The sequence below is a fragment of the Gobio gobio genome (genome assembly GCF_949357685.1).
Source record: "Gobio gobio genome assembly, chromosome: 5".
NCBI lineage: Eukaryota > Metazoa > Chordata > Actinopteri > Cypriniformes > Gobionidae > Gobio > Gobio gobio.
This window is the reverse complement of record NC_137101.1, coordinates 1442302-1464801: the sequence shown is the minus strand read 5'-3', so window position 1 is coordinate 1464801 and position 22500 is coordinate 1442302. Positions and strand designations below refer to the sequence as shown.

Genomic DNA, 22500 nt, shown 5'->3' with positions numbered 1-22500 from the left:
TTTGCCTCAAGAACTGTCAATCAAATCGTTCATTAAATATTTCGCGATTATGTTAAAAACCTACTTTTGCAAACTAGTCCCTGTTTTTTTTGCCCGATCGGAACCAAACCAGTCTAGGACAATTCTCTGGACTCTCTTATCAGACGAACGTGATCATCTCTGAGCTCCGCCATAACTTCCGCTTAGTGAGGTCAAAATACGAGCGTGGTCATAGATGTATACGTAGATTCCTCATTAGCGCCAGCACGGCTCAGTTGAATGAGGCATCTATGATTGATACATCTATGACCACGCTCGTATTTTGACCTCACTAAGCAGAAGTTATGGCTGAGCTCAGAGATGATCACGCTCGTCTGATAAGAGGTAAAATAATATCATAAATACTGCTGGGTTTCTCTCAGAAACTGATGGTTTGTCTAGATCAGACCCTTATTCATCATCTGGTGTCGTTTAAAGCTGCACTGAAACTGGACTTTGAACCGTTTGGGTCCCATTGAAGTCCATTATATGGAGAAAAATCCTGGACTGTTTTCATCAAAAACTTAATTTCTTTTCGACTGCAGAAAGAAACACATGGACATCTTGGATGACATGAGGGTGAGGAAATCATCAGCAAAAGTTTATTTAAAAGTGAACTAATCCTTTAATGAGCACTTTCAAAGAGGACAGAATGACGTGTTTTAGTGATTTAGTCATGTTTTGAGTTGTGAAGGTGTGTGTGTGTGTGTGTGTGTGTGTGTGTGTGTGTGTGTGCTCTCCTGTAGGACCGAAGATCATCAGTGAGAATTATTACAACGGTTTGAGCGGCAACGGGTCAAAGGTGAGATGACATCTGGACTAATATTTCACTGTTTGACTGTATTTATGATCCAGTAAACGCAGACTTGTGTCCGTGTTTCCTCAGACCGGCCCGTTTGACCTCCGAACTCCACCGCTGACCAACTACAACCAGCAGCTCTGGCTCACATGCATCATTCAGCTGGACAACAACAGTGAGAGAACGCCTCACACACACATCATTCAGCTCACACACACTGATTCATCCACTAATGAAGTCTTTATGAGCGAGTCATTGAATCATTCACTCAAGAGATTTGTTCAGAAACACTGATTCATCCAGTAATGAAGTCTTTATGAGTGAGTCATTGAATCATTCACTCAAGAGATTTGTTCAGAAACACGGATTCATCCACTAATGAAGTATTTATGAGCGAGTCATTGAATCATTCATTCAAGAGATTTGCTCAAAAACGCTGATTCATCCACTAATGAAGTATTTATGAGCGAGTCATTGAATCATTCACTCAAGAGATTTGCTCAAAAACGCTGATTCATCCAGTAATGAAGTCTTTATGAGTGAGTCATTGAATCATTCACTCAAGAGATTCGCTCAGAAACGCTGATTCATCCAGTAGTGAAACAAGTGAAGTCTTTATGAGTGAGTCATTGAATCATTCACTCATTTTAGACTGCAGCAATGAACTTTTCGTCAGAAGCTCTAGTAAATGACATGTTATCGCGATCTCTACTTTAGAGAGAAGGTCTGATGAAATGTGTTCAGTTGCAGACCTGAGCTGGAGGGAGTTCGGGATGAACGTGGAGCTGCAGGGCGTAATGCAGGACGCCAGCATCATGCGAATCAGCGACAACGTGCACAACAAGAACAGAAGCCTTCACTGCGCCGCTGTGAGTGTGTGTGTGTGTGTGTGTGTGGTCTTCATGGGTTTCTTCGGGTCTTCATCTCTGTGTGTGTGTGTGTGTGTGTGTGTGTGTGATGGTTTTACAGCATCAGCAGGCGTGTGATGAGATCATCGTGCTGCATCTGGGTTACCTGAACTACACACAGTACAAGATCAACGTCAGCTTCAGGAACCTACAGCACGACCTGAAGGACATCAAAAATGTCACTTTTGTTGTGAGTTCGGATCATTAATCATGTTTCACAGACAAAACGAAAACAAGTGAAGACTTTACGAGCGAGTCATTGAATCATTCACTCAAGAGATTTGTTCAAAAACGCTGATTCATCCAGTAATGAAACAAGTGAAGTCTTTATGAGTGAGTCATTGAATCATTCATTCAAGAGATTTGTTCAAAAACAGTGATTAATCCAGTAATGAAACAAGTGAAGTGTTAATGAGTGAGTCATTGAATCATTAATTCAAGAGATTTGTTCAAAAACGCTGATTCATCCAGTAATTAAACAAGTGAGTCTTTATGAGTGAGTCATTGAATCATTCACTCAAGAGATTTGTTCAAAAACGCTGATTCATCCAGTAATTAAACAAGTGAAGTCTTTATGAGTGAGTCATTGAATCATTAATTCAAGAGATTTGTTCAAAAACGCTGATTCATCCAGTAATTAAACAAGTGAGTCTTTATGAGTGAGTCATTGAATCATTAATTCAAGAGATTTGTTCAAAAACGCTGATTCATCCAGTAATTAAACAAGTGAGTCTTTATGAGTGAGTCATTGAATCATTCACTCAAGAGATTTGTTCAAAAACGCTGATTCATCCAGTAATTAAACAAGTGAGTCTTTATGAGTGAGTCATTGAATCATTCACTCAAGAGATTTGTTCAAAAACGCTGATTCATTCAGTAATGAAACAAGTGACGTCTTTGAGTGAGTCATTGAATCATTCACTCGAAAAACATTTCGACTTCTATTATTAATCGTTTCATTGGAGTTATTAGTCACACGTTATTCAGAGCATCCGGAAAGTATTCACAACGCTTCACTTTTTCCACATTTTATGTTGCAGCCTGATTCCAAAATGTACTAAATTCATAATTTTCCCATAATGACAACTTAAAAGAAGTGTTTGTTTGAAACACAAACTTTTATTTTGGATGCAATTTAATCGCGATTAATCTTTTGACAGCCCTAGTTTCTCCAGCTCGACTGGACTCCACCTGTGGTCAGTTCAGCTGATTGGACATGATGTGGACATGTGATTTGTTTCGTTACAGGACTTAATTAGCTACAGATGTAAATAACATGTCTGTATTTGGTAACCCTTATTTCTTTAAAGTTTTTTTTAATCGGTTTGACCCCGTGTTTGTCTCTGTTCTTCCCCAGTTTAAGATGTTCAACGCCACGTTCTCTCAGGTGGAGATCTGGTTCCGGTTCGTGTTTGTTGTGATGACCTTCATAGTGACCGTGAGTGACCGCTCAACCTTCACATCATCATCATCATCACTGGTTTGAGGCGCTCATGAGGGTTGGATTGAGTCCTAGGATGGCAAGACGGTTCACTCGGCGGCCATCTTTAAACGGCTGTTTCTGTCAGAAACATCAAATTCTCCAATGCTGCTTATCACCAATTAAATCCGACATTAACTGCCTCTTAAGTAGGGTTGGGTACCGAAACTGGCCCCGGTACTTTTATAACCGGTATGTACCGGACCGAATCAGAACACAGATTTCGGTTCTTCATTTCGGTGCCAAAATTCAAACGTGCTTTCGCGATTTGGGTGAGCCAGAGACAGACGCTCAACGCTCGTCACATCACATCTCATGACAACTATTCAGTGTTTTCAACCACATCTCATGACAACTATTCAGTGTTTTCAACCACATCTCATGACAACTATTCAGTGTTTTCAACCACATCTCATGACAACTATTCAGTGTTTTCAACCACATCTCATGACAACTATTCAGTGTTTTCAACCACATCTCATGACAACTATTCAGTGTTTTCAACCACATCTCATGACAACTATTCAGTGTTTTCAACCACATCTCATGACAACTATTCAGTGTTTTCAACCACATCTCATGACAACTATTCAGTGTTTTCAACCACATCTCATGACAACTATTCAGTGTTTTCAACCACATCTCATGACAACTATTCAGTGTTTTCAACCACATCTCATGACAACTATTCAGTGTTTTCAACCACATCTCATGACAACTATTCAGTGTTTTCAACCACATCTCATGACAACTATTCAGTGTTTTCAACCACATCTCATGACAACTATTCAGTGTTTTCAACCACAACTCATGACAACTATTCAGTGTTTTCAACCACATCTCATGACAACTATTCAGTGTTTTCAACCACATCTCATGACAACTATTCAGTGTTTTCAACCACATCTCATGACAACTATTCAGTGTTTTCAACCACATCTCATGACAACTATTCAGTGTTTTCAACCACAACTCATGACAACTATTCAGTGTTTTCAACCACATCTCATGACAACTATTCAGTGTTTTCAACCACATCTCATGACAACTATTCAGTGTTTTCAACCACATCTCATGACAACTATTCAGTGTTTTCAACCACAACTCATGACAACTATTCAGTGTTTTCAACCACAACTCATGACAACTATTCAGTGTTTTCAACCACATCTCATGACAACTATTCAGTGTTTTCAACCACATCTCATGACAACTATTCAGTGTTTTCAACCACATCTCATGACAACTATTCAGTGTTTTCAACCACATCTCATGACAACTATTCAGTGTTTTCAACCACATCTCATGACAACTATTCAGTGTTTTCAACCACATCTCATGACAACTATTCAGTGTTTTCAACCACATCTCATGACAACTATTCAGTGTTTTCAACCACATGTTTATTTCAGGTTTCAGACATTTAAATGCTCATCAGTACTAGCAAAAAACACACACTGATGTCTATGGAAGCGGCTATGACTATCCTTTCAGACGGTTATAATTCGACTAACGTTACGTGTTTTATTCACATCAGATACATGAACATTATATAGTAACTATATAGTTTACTCTATTCTTCTTCCAGTTCACTGGTCACTTACTTTCATGTATTTCGTAAGACGAGAATGAACTCAAATCCGACAGATCCGATTCTGAGGCGCAAACTAACATGGTGCCGCCCATTGCGCTTTATAGATCAACTAACACACATTCACTAACACATTTGAACATCAGATAGTTCGTGACACAGTTAAGAAGTTTGTGAATATTTTGAATAAAAAGAAAAAACGAAATAAACCCGATACAGCTGAGCTGTCAGCGCTATTGCGGCTGCTGTGTGTCATGTGAGAAACATGATGCGTCGCCATGGAAACATTAAGGCGATGCGTTCTAAAATATTTAGCCAGAGAATATGATCATATTTCAAAATAAAGCTGAAGCTGGAAGCTGGTTTGTAGCAGAGCAAGAATACAGACTCTGCTGTTATTACTGTAGCTGTTATTTAGAGTTATATTAGGCTTGTTGTAGTTGGGTTAGGTGGCTTAGGTTTTACTGTGAATTTGTAAATAAGTCAATAATAACTTGTAAATAAGTTTTGTATTTATTCATATTCCAACATTTAAGTATACACTAAACTTTTAATAAATGGTTCAATTTAAATAAATAAATAAAAAGCCATTTAATGTCATCCACCTCGTTTTGTGGCCTTTTTTTTTTTTTTTAAGTATCGGTTCAGGAACCGTTTAGGCACCGGTACCATTTTAAAAGTATCGGTTTGGCACCAGAATCGGAAAAAATTCAAACGATACCCAACCCTACTCATTAGTGTTGTTTCTAAACCGCTGCAGGGACTTTATCAATCAGCGATTGGCTGTTTTATTTAGAAGGCGGGGCTTATTCCGCCATATTGCGCGTTGCACTTTCTCTCATTCATAGTAATGTGAGTGTGCCGTGTTTGTGTATCTGACGTCTTTGTTGTTTTGTGTAGTGTATGTTTGCTCATTCGTTGAGGAAGTTCTCCATGAGGGACTGGGGCATCGAGCAGAAGTGGATGTCAATTCTCCTTCCTCTCCTGCTTCTCTACAACGGTGAGGCTCAACTGCACATTAGTCATGAGTCACTGAATCATTCACTCAAGAGATTCGTTCAGAAACACTGATTCATCCAGTCTTTGAGTGAGTCACTGAATCATTCACTCAAGAGATTTGTTCAGAAACACTGATTCATCCAGTCTTTGAGTGAGTCACTGAATCATTCACTCAAGAGATTCGTTCAGAAACACTGATTCATCCAGTCTTTGAGTGAGTCATTGAATCATTCACTCAAGAGATTTGTTCAAAAACACAGATTCATCTAGTAATGAAACAAGTGAAGTCTTTGAGTGAGTCATTGAATCATTCATTCAAGAGATTCGTTCAAAAACACTGATTCATCCAGTAATGAAACAAGTGAAGTCTTTATGAGTGAGTCATTGAATCATTCATTCAAGAGATTTGTTCAAAAACCCTGATTCATCCAGTAATGAAACAAGCGAAGTCTTAATGAGTGAGTCATTGAATCATTCACTCAAGAGATTTGATCAAAAACACTGATTCGTCCAGTCTTTATGAGTGAGTCATTGAATCATTCACTCAAGAGATTCATTCAAAAACACTGATTCATCCAGTAATGAAACAAGCGAAGTCTTAATGTGTGAGTCATTGAATCATTCACTCAAGAGATTTGTTCAAAAACACTGATTCATCCAGTCTTTATGAGTGAGTCAGTGAATCATTCACTCAAGAGATTTGTTCAAAAACACTGATTCATCCAGTCTTTATGAGTGAGTCAGTGAATCATTCACTCAAGAGATTTGTTCAAAAACACAGATTCATCTAGTAATGAAACAAGTGAAGTCTTTGAGTGAGTCATTGAATCATTCACTCGAGATTCATTCAAAAACACTGATTCATCCAGTAATGAAACAAGTGAAGTCTTTGAGTGAGTCATTGAATCATTCACTCGAGATTCATTCAAAAACACTGATTCATCCAGTAATGAAACAAGTGAAGTCTTTATGAGTGAGTCATTGAATCATTCACTCGAGATTCATTCAAAAACACTGATTCATCCAGTAATGAAACAAATGAGTCTTAATGAGTCATTGAATCATTCAAGAGATTTGTTCAAAAACGCTGATTCATCCAGTAATGAAACAAATAACAAATCAGTACTGCATGTATTCAGAGGCTGGTTTGATTGGTCTGTCGCAGATCCCTTCTTCCCGCTGTCGTTCCTGGTGAACAGCTGGTTTCCGGGAACGCTGGACGCTTTCTTCCAGGCTCTGTTCCTGTGTGCGCTGCTGCTCTTCTGGCTGTGTGTGTATCACGGCATCCGAGTGCAGGTGTGTGTGTGTGTGTGTGTGTGTGTGTGTGTGTTGATAATGTTCAGGAGGGATGTTGAATCGTGTTTGCTGTACTGAGCTGTTGTTTGATCCGCAGGGCGAGAGGAGGTTCTTGACGTTTTACCTGCCCAAGCTGATCATCGTAGGGCTGTTGTGGCTATCGGCCGTCACGCTGGGCATCTGGCAGACGTAAGAAATGTGCTGATGGTGTAACTCATGGGATAGAAATTTCGTTTCACGAAATGGCCGCCAAAATGTTCAATGTGGGAAGGGCTACTTTTACTAAAATGGCTATAACTCATGAACGGAACGGGATATTTTCACCAAACTTGGTACACACGTGTATGAGCTCAATCTTTGGTCACATGAGAAAAATTGTGGCGATTGGCCACTTGGTGGCGCTATAACAGGAAAAAACCTGTGAAAATGGCTATAACCACCCGACCGCTAGTCCCATTGACATGAAAATTAGCATGCAGTGTCTTTGTCCAAAGTGCCATGATAGTCTATGAGGACATTGGCCTATCTCAAAAAACATGGCCGCCATTGGCCAATGAAGTTTGAGCATGTATTAGACAAGGTTACAGAGCCTGATTGAGGGAGGTAAGAATTTTGAAAGAAATCGGCGCTAACATGTTTTACGCCTCAGTAATAACGTGGTGTTTCACACACAATATTCATATCATTTGATAGATCTCCTCATACCGAACAACTTCACCTCATGAACCACTGCTGTCAATCAAATCGTTCATTAAATATTCACAATTATGTATAAAACCTACTTTTGCGAACTAGTCCTAGGTTTTTCACTCAATCTGAATAAAACCAATGCAGGGCAGTTCTCTGGACTCTCTAGATCAATAATTATCCCCTAAAAAAGTGGGTAGCTATAACAGGGTCGTTTAGACCAGGGGTTTTCAAACTTTATGATGCCATGGACTCCCAAATATGATGAATCTTTATGAGGGACCCCCTTCCTAAAATCGATCTATTTTTATGTACGAAAAAACATTTAAGCTGTCAGATAAAATAGCAAGTGTGACATTATAAATACAACATGCACTCTAAAAAATGCTGGGTTAAAAATAACCCAAGTTGGGTTGAAAATGGACTAACCCAGTAATTGGGTTGTTTTAACCCAGCGGTTGGGTTTAATTAATTTCATGTCAGATGACGTCAAATGTCAATTTCAAATGAGTGCAGAATACCGATCGAATGCTGATGGTGTATTATCCTAACACTTCCCTTCATGTGTTTTTGACCTACCTTAGCTACGGTTTCTTCACCAATCTCATGCACCAAAAAGCGTGCTTTCATTTCAATATGGGTGGTCCAATAAAAAAATAAAAAAGAATTGCAAAATTCATAAATGGAGCCAAATCACAGAAACAGCAAAGATGATTTTAATATCAGTGTCAGGTAAGAGTAAGATACGTGTCTATATTTTATGGAAGTTTATTATAAACAGCCACTTTTATAAAATCATGTGAAATTTACGTTTAATTAATTTAATATTAAATCATTATTAAAAACCCAAATTAAAAATCATTTGTATAAGCAACTTTCACAATAAATGTATGTACACTCTAAAAAATGCTGGGTTAAAAATAACCCAAGTTGGGTTGAAAATGGACTAACCCAGCAATTGGGTTGTTTTAACCCAGCGGTTGGGTTAAATGTTTGCTTAAAACAACCCAACTGCTGGGTTAGTCCATTTTTAACTCAACTTGGGTTATTTTTAACCCAGCATTTTTTAGAGTGTAAGAAGCTTTCGTACTGCGTTAAGAAAACTGCCAGTGAGCGAGATAAAGGGGACTATTGTGAGAAGAACTCACTAAAGATATAAAGCAAACATATATAATTCTGCAATGTATACCGAATATTCAGTAGACTTTATCAATTTTTGTTTTGTCTTTTAATTCTCTGAAATTTTCTGGGGACCCCTTAGAACTTTATGGAGGACCCCAGTTTGAAAACCCCTGGTTTAGACAATGGCAGTGGCCGAATATACTCAAAAGCCTGTAAATCCTAAACGAGAACTCGTAACTTCACGAAATTGGGTGAGCACATGCGGCATATGACTCAAACTTTTAGGAAGATCGGCCCATAGGTGGCGCTATAACTGTTAGAAAGCTCTTTTCCATCTATGATCTAAGTGGTTACAAGCTTGCTAAATAAATCTGTGTCTTTTACCCTTATGTGCTTAACCCTCTGGGGTTCTTCGGGTCAAAAATGACCTGAAGCGTTTTATAAAAAAATGTAAAAAATCGTAGCTTCATCGGAATGGTCCGAAACTTGGTGACTTGTATAAGTGTGTGTGTGTGTGTGTGTGTGTTTTTTTGTCTGCTTTGCACTTTTAGAGATTCACTGTTGAGTCCTTTTTTTCTGCATCCTGGCTGATTTTGTAGATTGTATGCACAAAAAAACGCTGTATTTTCATATTTTCGCCAATTTCCCATTCATTTCCTATGGGGGTCATTTTTGACCCGAAGGTCCTGAGTGTGACTATTTATTTTTACGACCACTTAGACTTTTCAAATCCTGTCCATAATTTTTTGGGTGTTCATATACCAAGTACCAATAAAGTCACCAAGTTTCGGACCATTCCGATGAAGCTACGTTTTCCACGCAAGATCGCTAACGCAAGATCCACTATAGTGGTAAAAATGTGCTATTGCGTGATAAAAATGCTCAATGTGTCCACCGGATGGCACCGATCTCATTAAAAAAATTGCTTTCATGAGGCCTAGGCTTGACTCTAAAATGAAATACAGCTTTAATAAAAATAATAAAAATATATAAATTAGGGCTGTCAAAAGATTAATCGCGATTAATCGCATCCAAAATAAAAGTTTGTTTACATAATATATTTGTGTGTACTCTGTTAATTATTATTTATATATAAATACACACACATTCATGTATACATATACTGTATATACATTTATATAATATATATAAATATAAATGTTTTATATATAAAAATTATATATTTTTTCTTAAATATATACATGCTTGTGTGTGTTTTTATATATAAATAATAATTAACAGAGTACACACACATATATTATGTAAACACAAACTTTTATTTTGGATGCGATTAATCGCGATTAATCTTTTGACAGCCCTAAAATAAATATATATATATATATAAATAAAAATATATACAAAAAAAATTATATATATATATTATATTCAATGGGAAAAAATGGGTCATAATTATTGCATAAATATTAATTATAAATCATAAAATTATCTCAAAACACCAAAAAAGAAAAGAAAAAATATTATTGAACAAAAATATATTTCATTGATTTTTCTCAAATCTTTTTTATCTTAATCCTGCCCTCCGGGTCATTTTTGAGCCGAAGGTCCTGAGAGTGACCCATAAATGAAGAACCCCAGAGGGTTAAAGGCCCTAAAGTGCTTGATAATGGCCATATTGCTCATTGTGTTTCGCCCTCAGGGTGAACGAGCTGCAGGATCCCACATATCAGTACAAAGTGGACATCCAGAACTTCCAGGTGAGTTTCCGTCAGTCCGAATAAAATTCACTTGAAAAATGCCCGTTAACACGTAATTTCATCACATCACATCAAAATCGCATTGTTGAACTAGAAGAAAAAAATCATGTTTTATTATTACATTTAGAAATGATAACAGTATAATCACTATAAACATGTATTTAATAGGGCTGTCAAAAGATTAATCACATCCAAAATAAAAGTTGTGTTTAAATAATGTGTGTGTGTGTGTGTACTCGGTTCATTATTATTTATATATAAAAACACACACATTCATGTATATATTTAAGAAATATTTGCATGTATATACATTTATATAATCTATAATATATATAAATATAAATGTTTTATAAATAAAAATTAGGGCTGGGCAAATTAACGCGTTAACGCGGCCGATTAATTTTTTCAGCTTAACGCATTAAAAATATTTAACGCAAATAACGCAGCGTCCGTTTTTATATCCATTTTTGCTTAGCGTTACATGATCATCACGCTCTTATTCATGTAAATGCTTCCAAACGCGACAAGACACAAGAGAACGCGCTGTATGCCAATGTCCTGTGTGTGTGTGTGTGTGTGTGTGTGTGTGTGTGTGTGTGTGTGGATGAGTCTCATGTCAGCTAATCAAGGGACACACACACACACACACTCGACGCATAGACTCGCGTCAGTTTCCTGCTCACATCGAGTTCTCTTTTGCTCTTGAACAAACAATAACACAGAGGATTTGAGTATTCTCATATTAGAGTCTTAAATTACTTAAATAACGTCTTAAATGAACTTAAAGAGTTGTGAGATAATGAGATGCGCGGCTGTTCTTAAAGTGACAGTAGCACTGATGATGATGTCATTAATGTTCAACACAGACAACGGGAACAGAGACAATTGTAGCTTTAATGATGATTAATCTATATTTAATTTATTATTTATGCAGTTAAGAAAGATAACTATTACATTTCTGTATATGTCTAACAGGGAAGGCCATGGGTAAATATAACATTTATTATTTTGGGTTTATGTAAAGATTGTTTTAAGTTCACTTAAATTAAAAGTTGTTTTTTTAAAGCTTAATAAATGTTGAGATTGGGAGCTTTCAGTTATACTGTAATGTAACGTCAGTGATACTGGCCTTCATTCATAAACACATGACAATACAACACATATTTAAAATATGATGTCTTTAAATTGTTTATACATTAATTTGTAGAGTAACTGAAATTATTACAATATCAAAATATTAAAAACGTAAAATATTAAAAACTTGCGATTAATTACAGAAAAAAATTCGATTAATTCGTAAAAAAAATTTAATCGATGCCCAGCACTAATAAAAAAATGTTTTTTTTTAAAAATATATACATGCTTGTGTGTGTATTTATATATAAATAATAATTAACAGAGTACACACACATATATTATGTGAACACAAACTTTTATTTTGGATGCGATTAATCGCGATTAATCTTTTGACAGCCCTGGTATTTAAGTTTCTGTCACTCCACAACAAACATTTACATTTCACAAGCATGTGTCAGATGAGAAACACGACTACTAGTGCGCCGTATATCGAGTTAATCGCCTCTCAAACAAGAACAAATGTAGGCGGGGCTTGAGTGTGTCTGTGGGGAACTGATTGGATGGTTGTGGTTTGCTATTGGCTGATCTCATGTGAGTGACAGGTGGTTATTGTTCTGTTATTCTGACTCCAGATTATTAACACAATGTTCTTGATGCAGGGCATGAAGATCTTCTTCCTGCTGGTGGTGTGTTTGTATGTCCTGTATCTGGTGTTTCTGGTGGTGCGCGCCTGCTCTGAGCTGAAGAACATGCCTTACACAGGTAACACGCCTCTGACACGCGTGTGAGCGCTACACGTGTTCTCCAGGTTTGTTCACTGTCCTCATTCCTGTGCTCAGATCTGCGGCTGAAGTTTCTGACCGCGCTGACGCTGGTGGTGCTGGTGATCAGGTGAAGACACACTCGTGCTGTAATGTTGATTATCTCCTCATATCCTCCATTGTTGCGGCTCCTCTCTTCACAGTCTGTCAGTAACGCTCTGTCTCTATGAAGCCCCGCCTTCTGAAAAGCACACTGTGCTCTGATTGGACGGAATCGCATGAGATGATCATGTGTTGTAATTCCTCTTCCTGTTTCATCAGTGTGGTGATCCTGTACCTGAGATTCGGCTCCAAGGCCTTGCAAGACAACTTTGTTGCCGAACTTTCCACCCACTACCAGAATTATATCCTTTAATTTCAGAATTGATGTTTAAAGAGCTTCTGTTATGCTATTCTGACTTCTCGTACAACAGGTGTACGTTCCTCAAAGGTCAAAAACACTTACATTTTCTCATATTATACATTACAGCGTCACCTCAGCGTCTGAAACGCTTCATTCAGAGATTCAGCCTCTAAGCCCCGCCTCTCTGCTGTGATTGGTCAGAAAGCAAAGGCTCATTATCATATCTGAATCTCAGTGATGGGAACAGTAACGATGGCGAGGGTTTGACCGTCTCAATCTCAGCAGAAAACAGCGTCACATGACCAACACCGACCAAACTCTTCCAGTCTCAAGGCTTGTTCGACTTCACCCAGCGATGCGCAGACCGATCGGCGGCTGACTTGAAGCAGTGCATGCCGGTTAGAACTTTTGTCCGACTTGAGGCAGCGCCGACGCCACGTGACAGTGACGTATGTCAACAAAGTGCCGCGAGAGCGATTCGAGAGCAGCCGGCGATTACAGCCGGTGCAGTTTCTCCAAAGCAGCTGCTCGAGGCTGCAGGGGCTCTGATGACGACACAGCCGTTCCACGATTGGCCAGATTCACCGCATGACAGCGATCACGTGTTTCGTGTTTATTCTAAAACCTTCAGCTCCACTAATGCGCACAAATCTGTTTTTTATAACAGTAAAACCTCCTTTCATGTAGTCGCGATGTTATATTGTCATGTTTATCAAAATATAACTGATTAAAAACATAGACCCCACTTCATTGATATAGTGTAGGCTTATATGTTGAACTTTATTCTTGTAAAAACACACGCTGTATTAAGCAGTGCATAAAGTATTACATGACAATAATGTCTCTGAAACATCTGTGTATTGCCAAATATTGCATTTATTTCACTTCAGCTGATAAAGTGTGCAAACACAGCGCGAGCGTCAACGCGGGAGGCAGAAAGTGTCCGACTTCACGTCTGTGTTTGCAGCTCCTCCGCCTGCACGCGGCTACTCTCGCCGATCAGTTGCATCCAGCCGCAGCCGATGTCCAACACACCTTCAGAGACGACTACAGTGAGTGAGGGCGGGGCTAAGAGACGCTGTTCAGCCAATCACGAGCAGAGGCGGGCATTAACTACAGTGAGTGAGGGCGGGGCTAAGAGACGCTGTTCAGCCAATCACGAGCAGAGGCGGGCATTAACTACAGTGAGTGAGGGCGGGGCTAAGAGACGCTGTTCAGCCAATCACGAGCAGAGGCGGGCATTAACTACAGTGAGTGAGGGCGGGGCTAAGAGACGCTGTTCAGCCAATCACGAGCAGAGGCGGGCATTAACTACAGTGAGTGAGGGCGGGGCTAAGAGACGCTGTTCAGCCAATCACGAGCAGAGGCGGGCATTAACTACAGTGAGTGAGGGCGGGGCTAAGAGACGCTGTTCAGCCAATCACGAGCAGAGGCGGGCATTAACTACAGTGAGTGAGGGCGGGGCTAAGAGACGCTGTTCAGCCAATCACGAGCAGAGGCGGGCATTAACTACAGTGAGTGAGGGCGGGGCTAAGAGACGCTGTTCAGCCAATCACGAGCAGAGGCGGGCATTAACTACAGTGAGTGAGGGCGGGGCTAAGAGACGCTGTTCAGCCAATCACGACCAGAGGCGGGCATTAACTACAGTGAGTGAGGGCGGGGCTAAGAGACGCTGTTCAGCCAATCACGAGCAGAGGCGGGCATTAACTACCGTGAGTGAGGGCGGGGCTAAGAGACGCTGTTCAGCCAATCACGACCAGAGGCGGGCATTAACTACAGTGAGTGAGGGCGGGGCTAAGAGACGCTGTTCAGCCAATCACGAGCAGAGGCGGGCATTAACTACAGTGAGTGAGGGCGGGGCTAAGAGACGCTGTTCAGCCAATCACGACCAGAGGCGGGCATTAACTACAGAGAGTGAGGGTGGAGCTAAGAGACGCTGTTCAGCCAATCACGACCAGAGGCGGGCATTATGTAAATTAGTTACATGTGAGACAGAGCCGTATTTTACAAATCTGAGCTAATAGTTATCATTTAAAAATTTAAATTATATTAAGCCTTAAAGTTCTGGGACACAGGTGGTTGGTCGAGCTAGGTGGGCGTGGTTTCAGCAAACGGGCACCTCAGCTCCGCCCACGTCCCGCCTCTTTGCCCATTTTCGGTTACTCGGGAGTGATGCGGCCGACTTTAGGCTTCAGAAATGCTCTTCGGAAACCTACAGGTGACGTCACGGACACTACGTCCATATTTGTTTTACAGTCTATGGGCGTAACCCGCAATAAACCAATCAGAGTCTCATCTCCCTTTCCCTTTAAAAGCCATTTGCGCTCGCACCATGAGAGGATTCACTATTGAGTCAGTTTACACACGATTGTCAGTTGGGAATCGTGGGCGTAATGAGGCCCTTTAACTGTGCAATGATGTTTTAAAACTGTTTTCCTGAGTGTTTTCCCGCACCGGCCGAGTTCCTCTCCTTCTACGGCCTCCTGAACTTCTATCTCTACACGCTGGCCTTCGTCTACTCGCCGTCCAAAAACGCCCTCTATGGTGAGTTTGACCCCCAGTGCTCCCAGTCACCAGAGCTGGACAAAGTACAAGTACTATTGGTTAAATATTACTCCATTACAAGTGAAAGTTGTACAGATAGATTGTTACTTAAAGCAACACTCCACTTTTTTTGAAAATAGGCTCATTTTACGAGTTAAATAGTTGAGTTTTAGTTGAGCCGATCTTTGTATCTGGCGCTAGCACTTTTAGCATAGCTTAGCATTCATCATTGATCAGGCCATTAGCATCTCGTTCAAAAAATGACCAAAGACACTTTCAATATTTTTCCTATTTAAAACTCGACTCTTCTACAGTTCCATCGTGTGCTAAGACCAACTGAAAATGAAAAGTTGCGATTTTCTACACCGATATGGCTAGAACTACTTCCTCATTCCTGCGTAATAGTGGCGGATCTTCGAGTTTAGAGGGTAGCAGCTAAAGCTAACTTAGTTCTAAAAAAAGTTCCTGGATGCGGTGAACTAGCTTTTACACATGCATTTTGTTATCTAAAGTTGCGAAATTCAACACGACGGCGATCAACTTGAGCTAAGCATATTGAGTATTTATCATCTAATGTACTAATGGCGAGTCGCTAAGTGTATAACATTGTAACTTTATGCTAATGTTAGCTATATTAGGCAGCTACGTGTGCTAGTGAGACATGCTTCAGGAAAACATAAACCAAAAAAATGTATAATCAAAATGAAAGATTTCCTGTCCAGCAGAAATACAGCCTCGTGAAGGACGAAAATAATGAGCGGTGTTTATTGCCGATTAAAAAGTCACTCGATTTTTATACTGAGTACTTACATTTTGATTATGCATTGACATATAAAGAAAGTAGAGCTGTCAAAAGATTAATCGCGATTAATCGCATCCAAAATAAAAGTTTGTGTTTACATAATATATGTGTGTGTACTCTGTTAATTATTATTTATATATAAATACACACACACAAGCATGTATATATTTAAGAAATGTTTGCATGTATATACATTTATATAATATATATATAAATATAAATGTTTTATATATAAAAATAATACATGAATGTGTGTGTATTTATATATAAATAATAATTAACAGAGTACACACACATATATTATGTAAACACAAACTTTTATTTTGGATGCGATTAATCGCGATTAATCTTTTGACAGACCTAATATAAATATAAATGTTTTACATATAAAAATAATATTTTTTTTCTTAAATATATACATGCTTGTGTGTGTGTGTGTGTGTGTGTGTGTGTGTGTGTGTGTGTGTGTGTGTGTGTGTGTGTGTGTGTGTGTGTGTGTGTGTATTTATATATAAATAATAATTAACAGAGTACACACACACATATATTATGTAAACACAAACTTTTATTTTGGATGCGATTAATCGCGATTAATCTTTTGACAGACCTAATATAAATATAAATGTTTTACATATAAAAATAATATTTTTTTTCTTAAATATATACATGCTTGTGTGTGTATTTATATATAAATAATAATTAACAAAGTACACACACATATATTATGTAAACACAAACTTTTATTTTGGATGCGATTAATCGCGATTAATCTTTTGACAGACCTAAAATAAATATAAATGTTTTATATATAAAAATATTTTTTTTCTTAAATATATACATGCTTGTGTGTGTATTTATATATAAATAATAATTAACAGAGTACACACACATATATTATGTAAACACAAACTTTTATTTTGGATGCGATTAATCGCGATTAATCTTTCGACAGCTCTAAAAGGAAGTTTAAACAAATTTGGACAAGTTACTTTTTGGACCCTACTTTTAATGCTGAAGTTGCCCTTTTAAGTACAGCGCTCAAGTAAATGTGTTTATGTAAATGAGTGTGTTTTTCCCGCCTCTTTCCCAGACTCCCAGCTCAAAGATAACCCTGCCTTCTCCATGCTCAACGACTCGGATGATGAGGTCATTTACGGGTATGTTCCAGATCTGCATCCGCTTGACCCCTGACCCCGTCGATCGCTCTGACACGTGATGTGTTTGTGTGTTTGTGTGAAGGAGCGATTATGAAGAAATGCCTCTTCAAAATGGCCGCGCCATCAAAGCCTCCGCCAAATACCAGGATGGCAGCGAGAGCGACTGAAGCCGCTGCGACTCCAGATGATGTCATTATATACTGCGTGTACATATGCAGGCCGGTTTATATTTTTAAAGGTGATGTTTATGAATGTAACTCCAGTGGATGATGATGACCTTTAACCTCAGTGAGTGTCAGTGTGCATCTGATCTGAATGAGGTTTGACACGAGCAGATTATATTTCACCAGGAGAAAAAAATAAGAATGTTTTTTTTTTTTGTCTCCCATTATGTTAATTCGATTGGCATCTAATTAACATAATAGAGTAACACTAAATGTGTTTATTTTGGGATGTGCACTTAAATGTTTAATTCTCATGACAATATTAAAGGATGAGCTCACTCGCTCTCATCCCAGATGCTCAATTCTTCAGCTTTTTGAGGATCATTCCAGGATTTTTCCGCACATTATGGACTTCAATGGGAACCAATGGCTGAAGGTCCAACTCAGAGGCTCTGACCAATCACAGACGAGGAATAGTCTGATCTAGACCACGTTTACAACACAAATACACTTTTAAACCACGACATATGTCATCACATCAGAAAGGTCACATGACGCAGGTGGAAATCAAACGTCGTTTACAAGAATAAATGACGTTTTTCGGCACTTCCACCTCCGTCATGTGACCTTTCCGACGTGATGATGTCATACGCCGGGAAGAAAAGTGGTTTAAAAGTGTATTTGTGTTGTAAATGTCACCTGGTTTGAGGTCTAGATCAAATACGCTGTTATACACTTTTCTTCACGGCGTATGACATCATCACGTCGGAAAGGTCACATGACGGAGGCGGGAGTGCCGAAAAACGTCGTTTATTCTTGTAAAGGCTGTTAATTTAGTCTTTACGCGTTCGTTTTCGGCACTTCCACCTGCGTCATGTGACCTTTCCGACGTGATGATGTCATACGCCGTGGTTTAAAAGTGTATTTGTGTTGTAAACGTCACATGGTTTGTGGTCTAGATCAAATTCGATGTCATACACTTTTCTTCACGGCGTATGACATCATCACGTCGGAAAGGTCACATGACGCAGGTGGAAGTGCCGAAAACGAACGCGCAAAGACTAAATTAACAGCCTTTACAAGAATAAACGACGTTTTTCGGCACTCCCACCTGCGTCATGTGACCTTTCCAACGTGATGATGTCATACGCCGTGAAGAAAAGTGTATAAAAGCGTATTTGATCTAGACCTCAAACCAGGTGACATTTACAACACAAATACACTTTTAAACCACGGCGTATGACATCATCACGTCGGAAAGGTCACATGACGCAGGTGGAAGTGCCGAAAAACGTCCTTTATTCTTGTAAACGACGTTTGATTTCCACCTGCGTCATGTGACCTTTCTGATGTGATGACATATGTCGTGGTTTAAAAGTGTATTTGTGTTGGGTCTAGATCAGACTCTATTCCTCGTCTGTGATTGGTCAGAGCCTCTGAAACGGATCTTCAGCCATTGGTTCCCATTGAAGTCCATAATGTGCGGAAAAATCCTGGAATGTTTTCCTCAACAAACCTGACGAATGAGCATCTGGGATGAGACGTGGGGGGACATAAGTCGTAAACTGGTCGTTTAAGGTCCAAACTCATGTTTATTTCGTGTTTTGGAGGTAATACGGCCCTGAGCGCGTCATGTGACTTCTCCGAGGAAGGTTTTCCGGCTTGTCCGATATCAAGCCTTGTGTTCCTTTTACATTCCAAGTGTTCTTTTCACACATTCCTTCTTTTTTTGTTGTTATTGTGCCTGTATTTATTATGTTGAGGGTCTGAATCACTTCCTGTGTGTGTGTGTGTGTGTGTGTGTGTGTGTGTGTGTGTGTGTGTGTGTGTGTGTGTGTGTGTGTGTCCACGTCCTCGCCTTTATTTGAGCTGTGCCGATGTGGGAAATGTAGGACCTTCCTTGAACTGTGGGAGTGGGCGTCTGATGTCCCAGAATCCCTAGCGGCATGAGTGTAACAGCGCCCCCTGGGGGTCAGGAGGTCACCGAGCGCTCCTGCGATTGCACTGTTGTGTCTGAGAGAATAAAACCTGCTGAGATTTTTACAGACGCGAGTGTGTGTGTGTGTGTTTATTGGATGTGGGCAGAGTCTAGATGGCGAGTCCAAACACGCTGACCACACAGTACAAGGACTTGTTCTCCCAGCGGACGGTGCAGCTTCCTGTAGAGGAGCCAGAGACAGCACGTCACACACATTACACACACACAGCATTACATTATGACTACACTAGAAGGCTGTGCTGTGGTGGCACCAAGATGTTAGCAGCAGATCCTTTAACGTCTTTAAATATTTGTCATATTTTTTACCTTTAGTGTCACAATTTTGACTTTTTTATTCATTATTTCAACTTTTCATCTCATAATTATGACTTAGTATGTCATATTTTCAAATATTTGTCATATTTTTGGCCATTTGTCACAATTTTGACTTTTTTATTCATTATTTTAACTTCTCATCTCATAATTATGACCATTTATGTCACAATTTTGACTTTTTTATTCATTATTTTAACTTCTCATCTCATAATTATGACCATTTATGTCACAATTTTGACTTTTTTATTCATTATTTTAACTTTTCATCTAATTATTATGACTTAGTATGTCATATTTTCAAATATTTGTCATATTTTTGGCCATTTATGTCACAATTTTGACTTTTTTATTCATTATTTTAACTTTTCATCTAATTATTATGACTTAGTATGTCATATTTTCAAATATTTGTCATATTTTTGGCCATTTATGTCACAATTTTGACTTTTTTATCAATTATTTTAACTTCTCATCTCATAATTATGACTTAGTATGTCATATTTTCAAATATTTGTCACAATTTTGACTTTTTTATTCATTATTTTAACTTCTCATCTCATAATTATGACCATTTATGTCACAATTTTGACTTTTTTTATTCATTATTTTAACTTTTCATCTAATTATTATGACTTAGTATGTCATATTTTCAAATATTTTTCATATTTTTGGCCATTTATGTCACAATTTTGACTTTTTTATTCATTATTTTAACTTTTTATCTCATAATTATGACTTAGTATGTCATATTTTCAAATATTGGTCATATTTTTGACCTTTTGTGTCACAATTTTGACTTTTTTATTAATTATTTTAACTTTTCATCTCATAATTATGACTTAGTTATTAGTATGTCATATTTTTGGGCATTTATGTCACAATTTTGACTTTTTTATCAATTATTTTAACTTCTCATCTCATAATTATGACTTAGTATGTCATATTTTCAAATATTTGTCATATTTTTGGCCATTTATGTCACAATTTTGACTTTTTTATTAATTATTTTAACTTCATCTCATAATTATGCCTTAGTATGTCATATTTTCAAATATTTGTCATATTTTTGGCCATTTATGTCACAAGTTTGACTTTTTTATTAATTATCTTAACTTCTCATCTCATAATTATGCCTTAGTATGTCATATTTTCAAATATATAATATTTTTGGCCATTTATGTCACAATTTTGACTTTTTTATTCATTATTTTAACTTTTCATCTCATAATTATGCCTTAGTATGTCATATTTTCAAATAGATAATTCACAGCTTCATCAGAATGAAATTAAACTTGGTGACTTTTCTAGCATTAGGGATGTAAACACACAAAAAAATTGGGGTCATGATTCGAGCATGCTAAATGGTCGTTAAAAAAAAAGTAGCGTTCATTGTCTTCGGCCATAAATGAGCCACCATAGGAAATGAATGAGAAATCGGCAAAAATTCACCAAATATTTGTGTGTACAATCTACAATTCGTCCACGATGCTGAAAAAAAAGGACACAGCAGTGAAGGGGTGACCCTCTAAAACATCAAGAGTGTGATATTGACACATCCACACACACACACACTTATATACACACACACCTATGAAAAACTGAACCTATGAACCACATTTAGAATTTTTTTAAATCACAGCTTCATCAGAATGATATGAAACTTGGTGACTTTTCTAGCATTAGGGATGTAAACACACAAAAAATAATTGAGGGCATAATTCGAGCATGCTAAGGGGTCGGGGAAAAAAATACGGCCAAAAATGACACCATAGGAAATGAATGGGAAAACACAAATTCACAGAAAAAATCTATATTTCTAACAAAACAAAAAAATATCTAAAACTTTAAAATAAATAGTCTTACAAATTGGAAATGTATTTCCCTGTTACCTGTCCTGTATAATTAAAAAACAATAAACAAATTGTTAAAAAAAAAAAATAGTCTGAGATTTTTTAAATATATATTCTAATCCATAAATAAAAAAATCATTAAATGTGTTGAAAACAGAGCTAGTGATGCTCAAGCCTCTCCATAGAGACTCTAGTGGTCACACACACGGCTGCAGGATTTCTGAAATAATTCCACAAGAGGGCGCTAATCTGCCTTCAAAAAATATATATTTTGAAGGCCTAGTCTCTATTTTAACCTAAAATACTGCAATAATTAATTTTTTTATATATATATATAATTTTCAATAGCAAAAATAGACCATAATTATTGCATAAATATTAAAAAATACCATCAAATCATCTCAAAATACAAAATTAAAAAGAAAAAATATTAGTGAAGAAAAATAAATTGCATTGGTTTTACTGGGATGGAGGAAGTGTAATTATTCGGTGTCCGGGAAGACGACCAATGAAGAGCAGCCGAGGGTTAAAGCTGTGAGGCGGGACTGGTTTGTTCAGCTCTGAGCCAATCACAATCTGGCCCTCGTCAAACTCACTCAAATCCTCACGCTTGCACATCTCCTGCTTCTAACACATCAACTCTGAGGACAACATGTTCACTTGCTGCCTAATATATCCCACCCACTAACAGATCATCAGTGTTATTCACTGGTCATAATGTTATGCTCTAGTAGTTGAGATGACGGCGAGTGTGTGTGTGTGTGTGTGTGTACCGTCTGTAGTGCTGTCCCAGAAGCAGGAGGAGGCCGACTG

At 38.1% G+C, this 22500-nt stretch overlaps 2 protein-coding genes across 5 annotated transcripts in view; one reads left to right on the top strand and one right to left on the bottom strand.

The window, feature by feature from the left end:
* The window catches only part of tmem181 (transmembrane protein 181), a gene marked incomplete at its 5' end in the record, with an annotated part of 22961 nt that extends 3390 nt beyond the window's left edge, over positions 1-19571 (top strand). The window contains 16 exons of one of the 4 annotated variants that reach the window (XM_079818202.1): positions 765-820; positions 905-992; positions 1562-1686; positions 1787-1915; positions 3083-3163; positions 5697-5796; positions 6961-7091; positions 7189-7280; positions 10558-10615; positions 12352-12454; positions 12532-12583; positions 12775-12857; positions 15311-15400; positions 17293-17359; positions 17442-17856; positions 19065-19571. In XM_079818202.1, the coding sequence (XP_079674328.1) occupies positions 765-820; positions 905-992; positions 1562-1686; positions 1787-1915; positions 3083-3163; positions 5697-5796; positions 6961-7091; positions 7189-7280; positions 10558-10615; positions 12352-12454; positions 12532-12583; positions 12775-12857; positions 15311-15400; positions 17293-17359; positions 17442-17526 (1340 nt within the window). In that variant the 3' untranslated portion in view covers positions 17527-17856; positions 19065-19571. Of the gene's footprint in view, positions 1-764; positions 821-904; positions 993-1561; positions 1687-1786; positions 1916-3082; positions 3164-5696; positions 5797-6960; positions 7092-7188; positions 7281-10557; positions 10616-12351; positions 12455-12531; positions 12584-12774; positions 12858-15310; positions 15401-17292; positions 17360-17441; positions 18056-18926 lie in introns of those variants that run through there. The other 3 variants (XM_079818203.1, XM_079818205.1, XM_079818204.1) reach the window with 3 other exon arrangements.
* Positions 19553-22500, bottom strand: part of dynlt1b (dynein light chain Tctex-type 1b) — a 6158-nt gene continuing 3210 nt past the window's right edge. The window contains exons 4-5 of the mRNA XM_079818206.1: positions 22461-22500; positions 19553-19682 (exon numbers count right to left, since the gene is read on the bottom strand). The exon at positions 22461-22500 is cut by the window's right edge and continues 38 nt beyond it. Coding sequence (XP_079674332.1) covers positions 19612-19682; positions 22461-22500 — 111 coding nt within the window. The 3' untranslated portion in view covers positions 19553-19611. The remainder of the gene's footprint in view (positions 19683-22460) is intronic.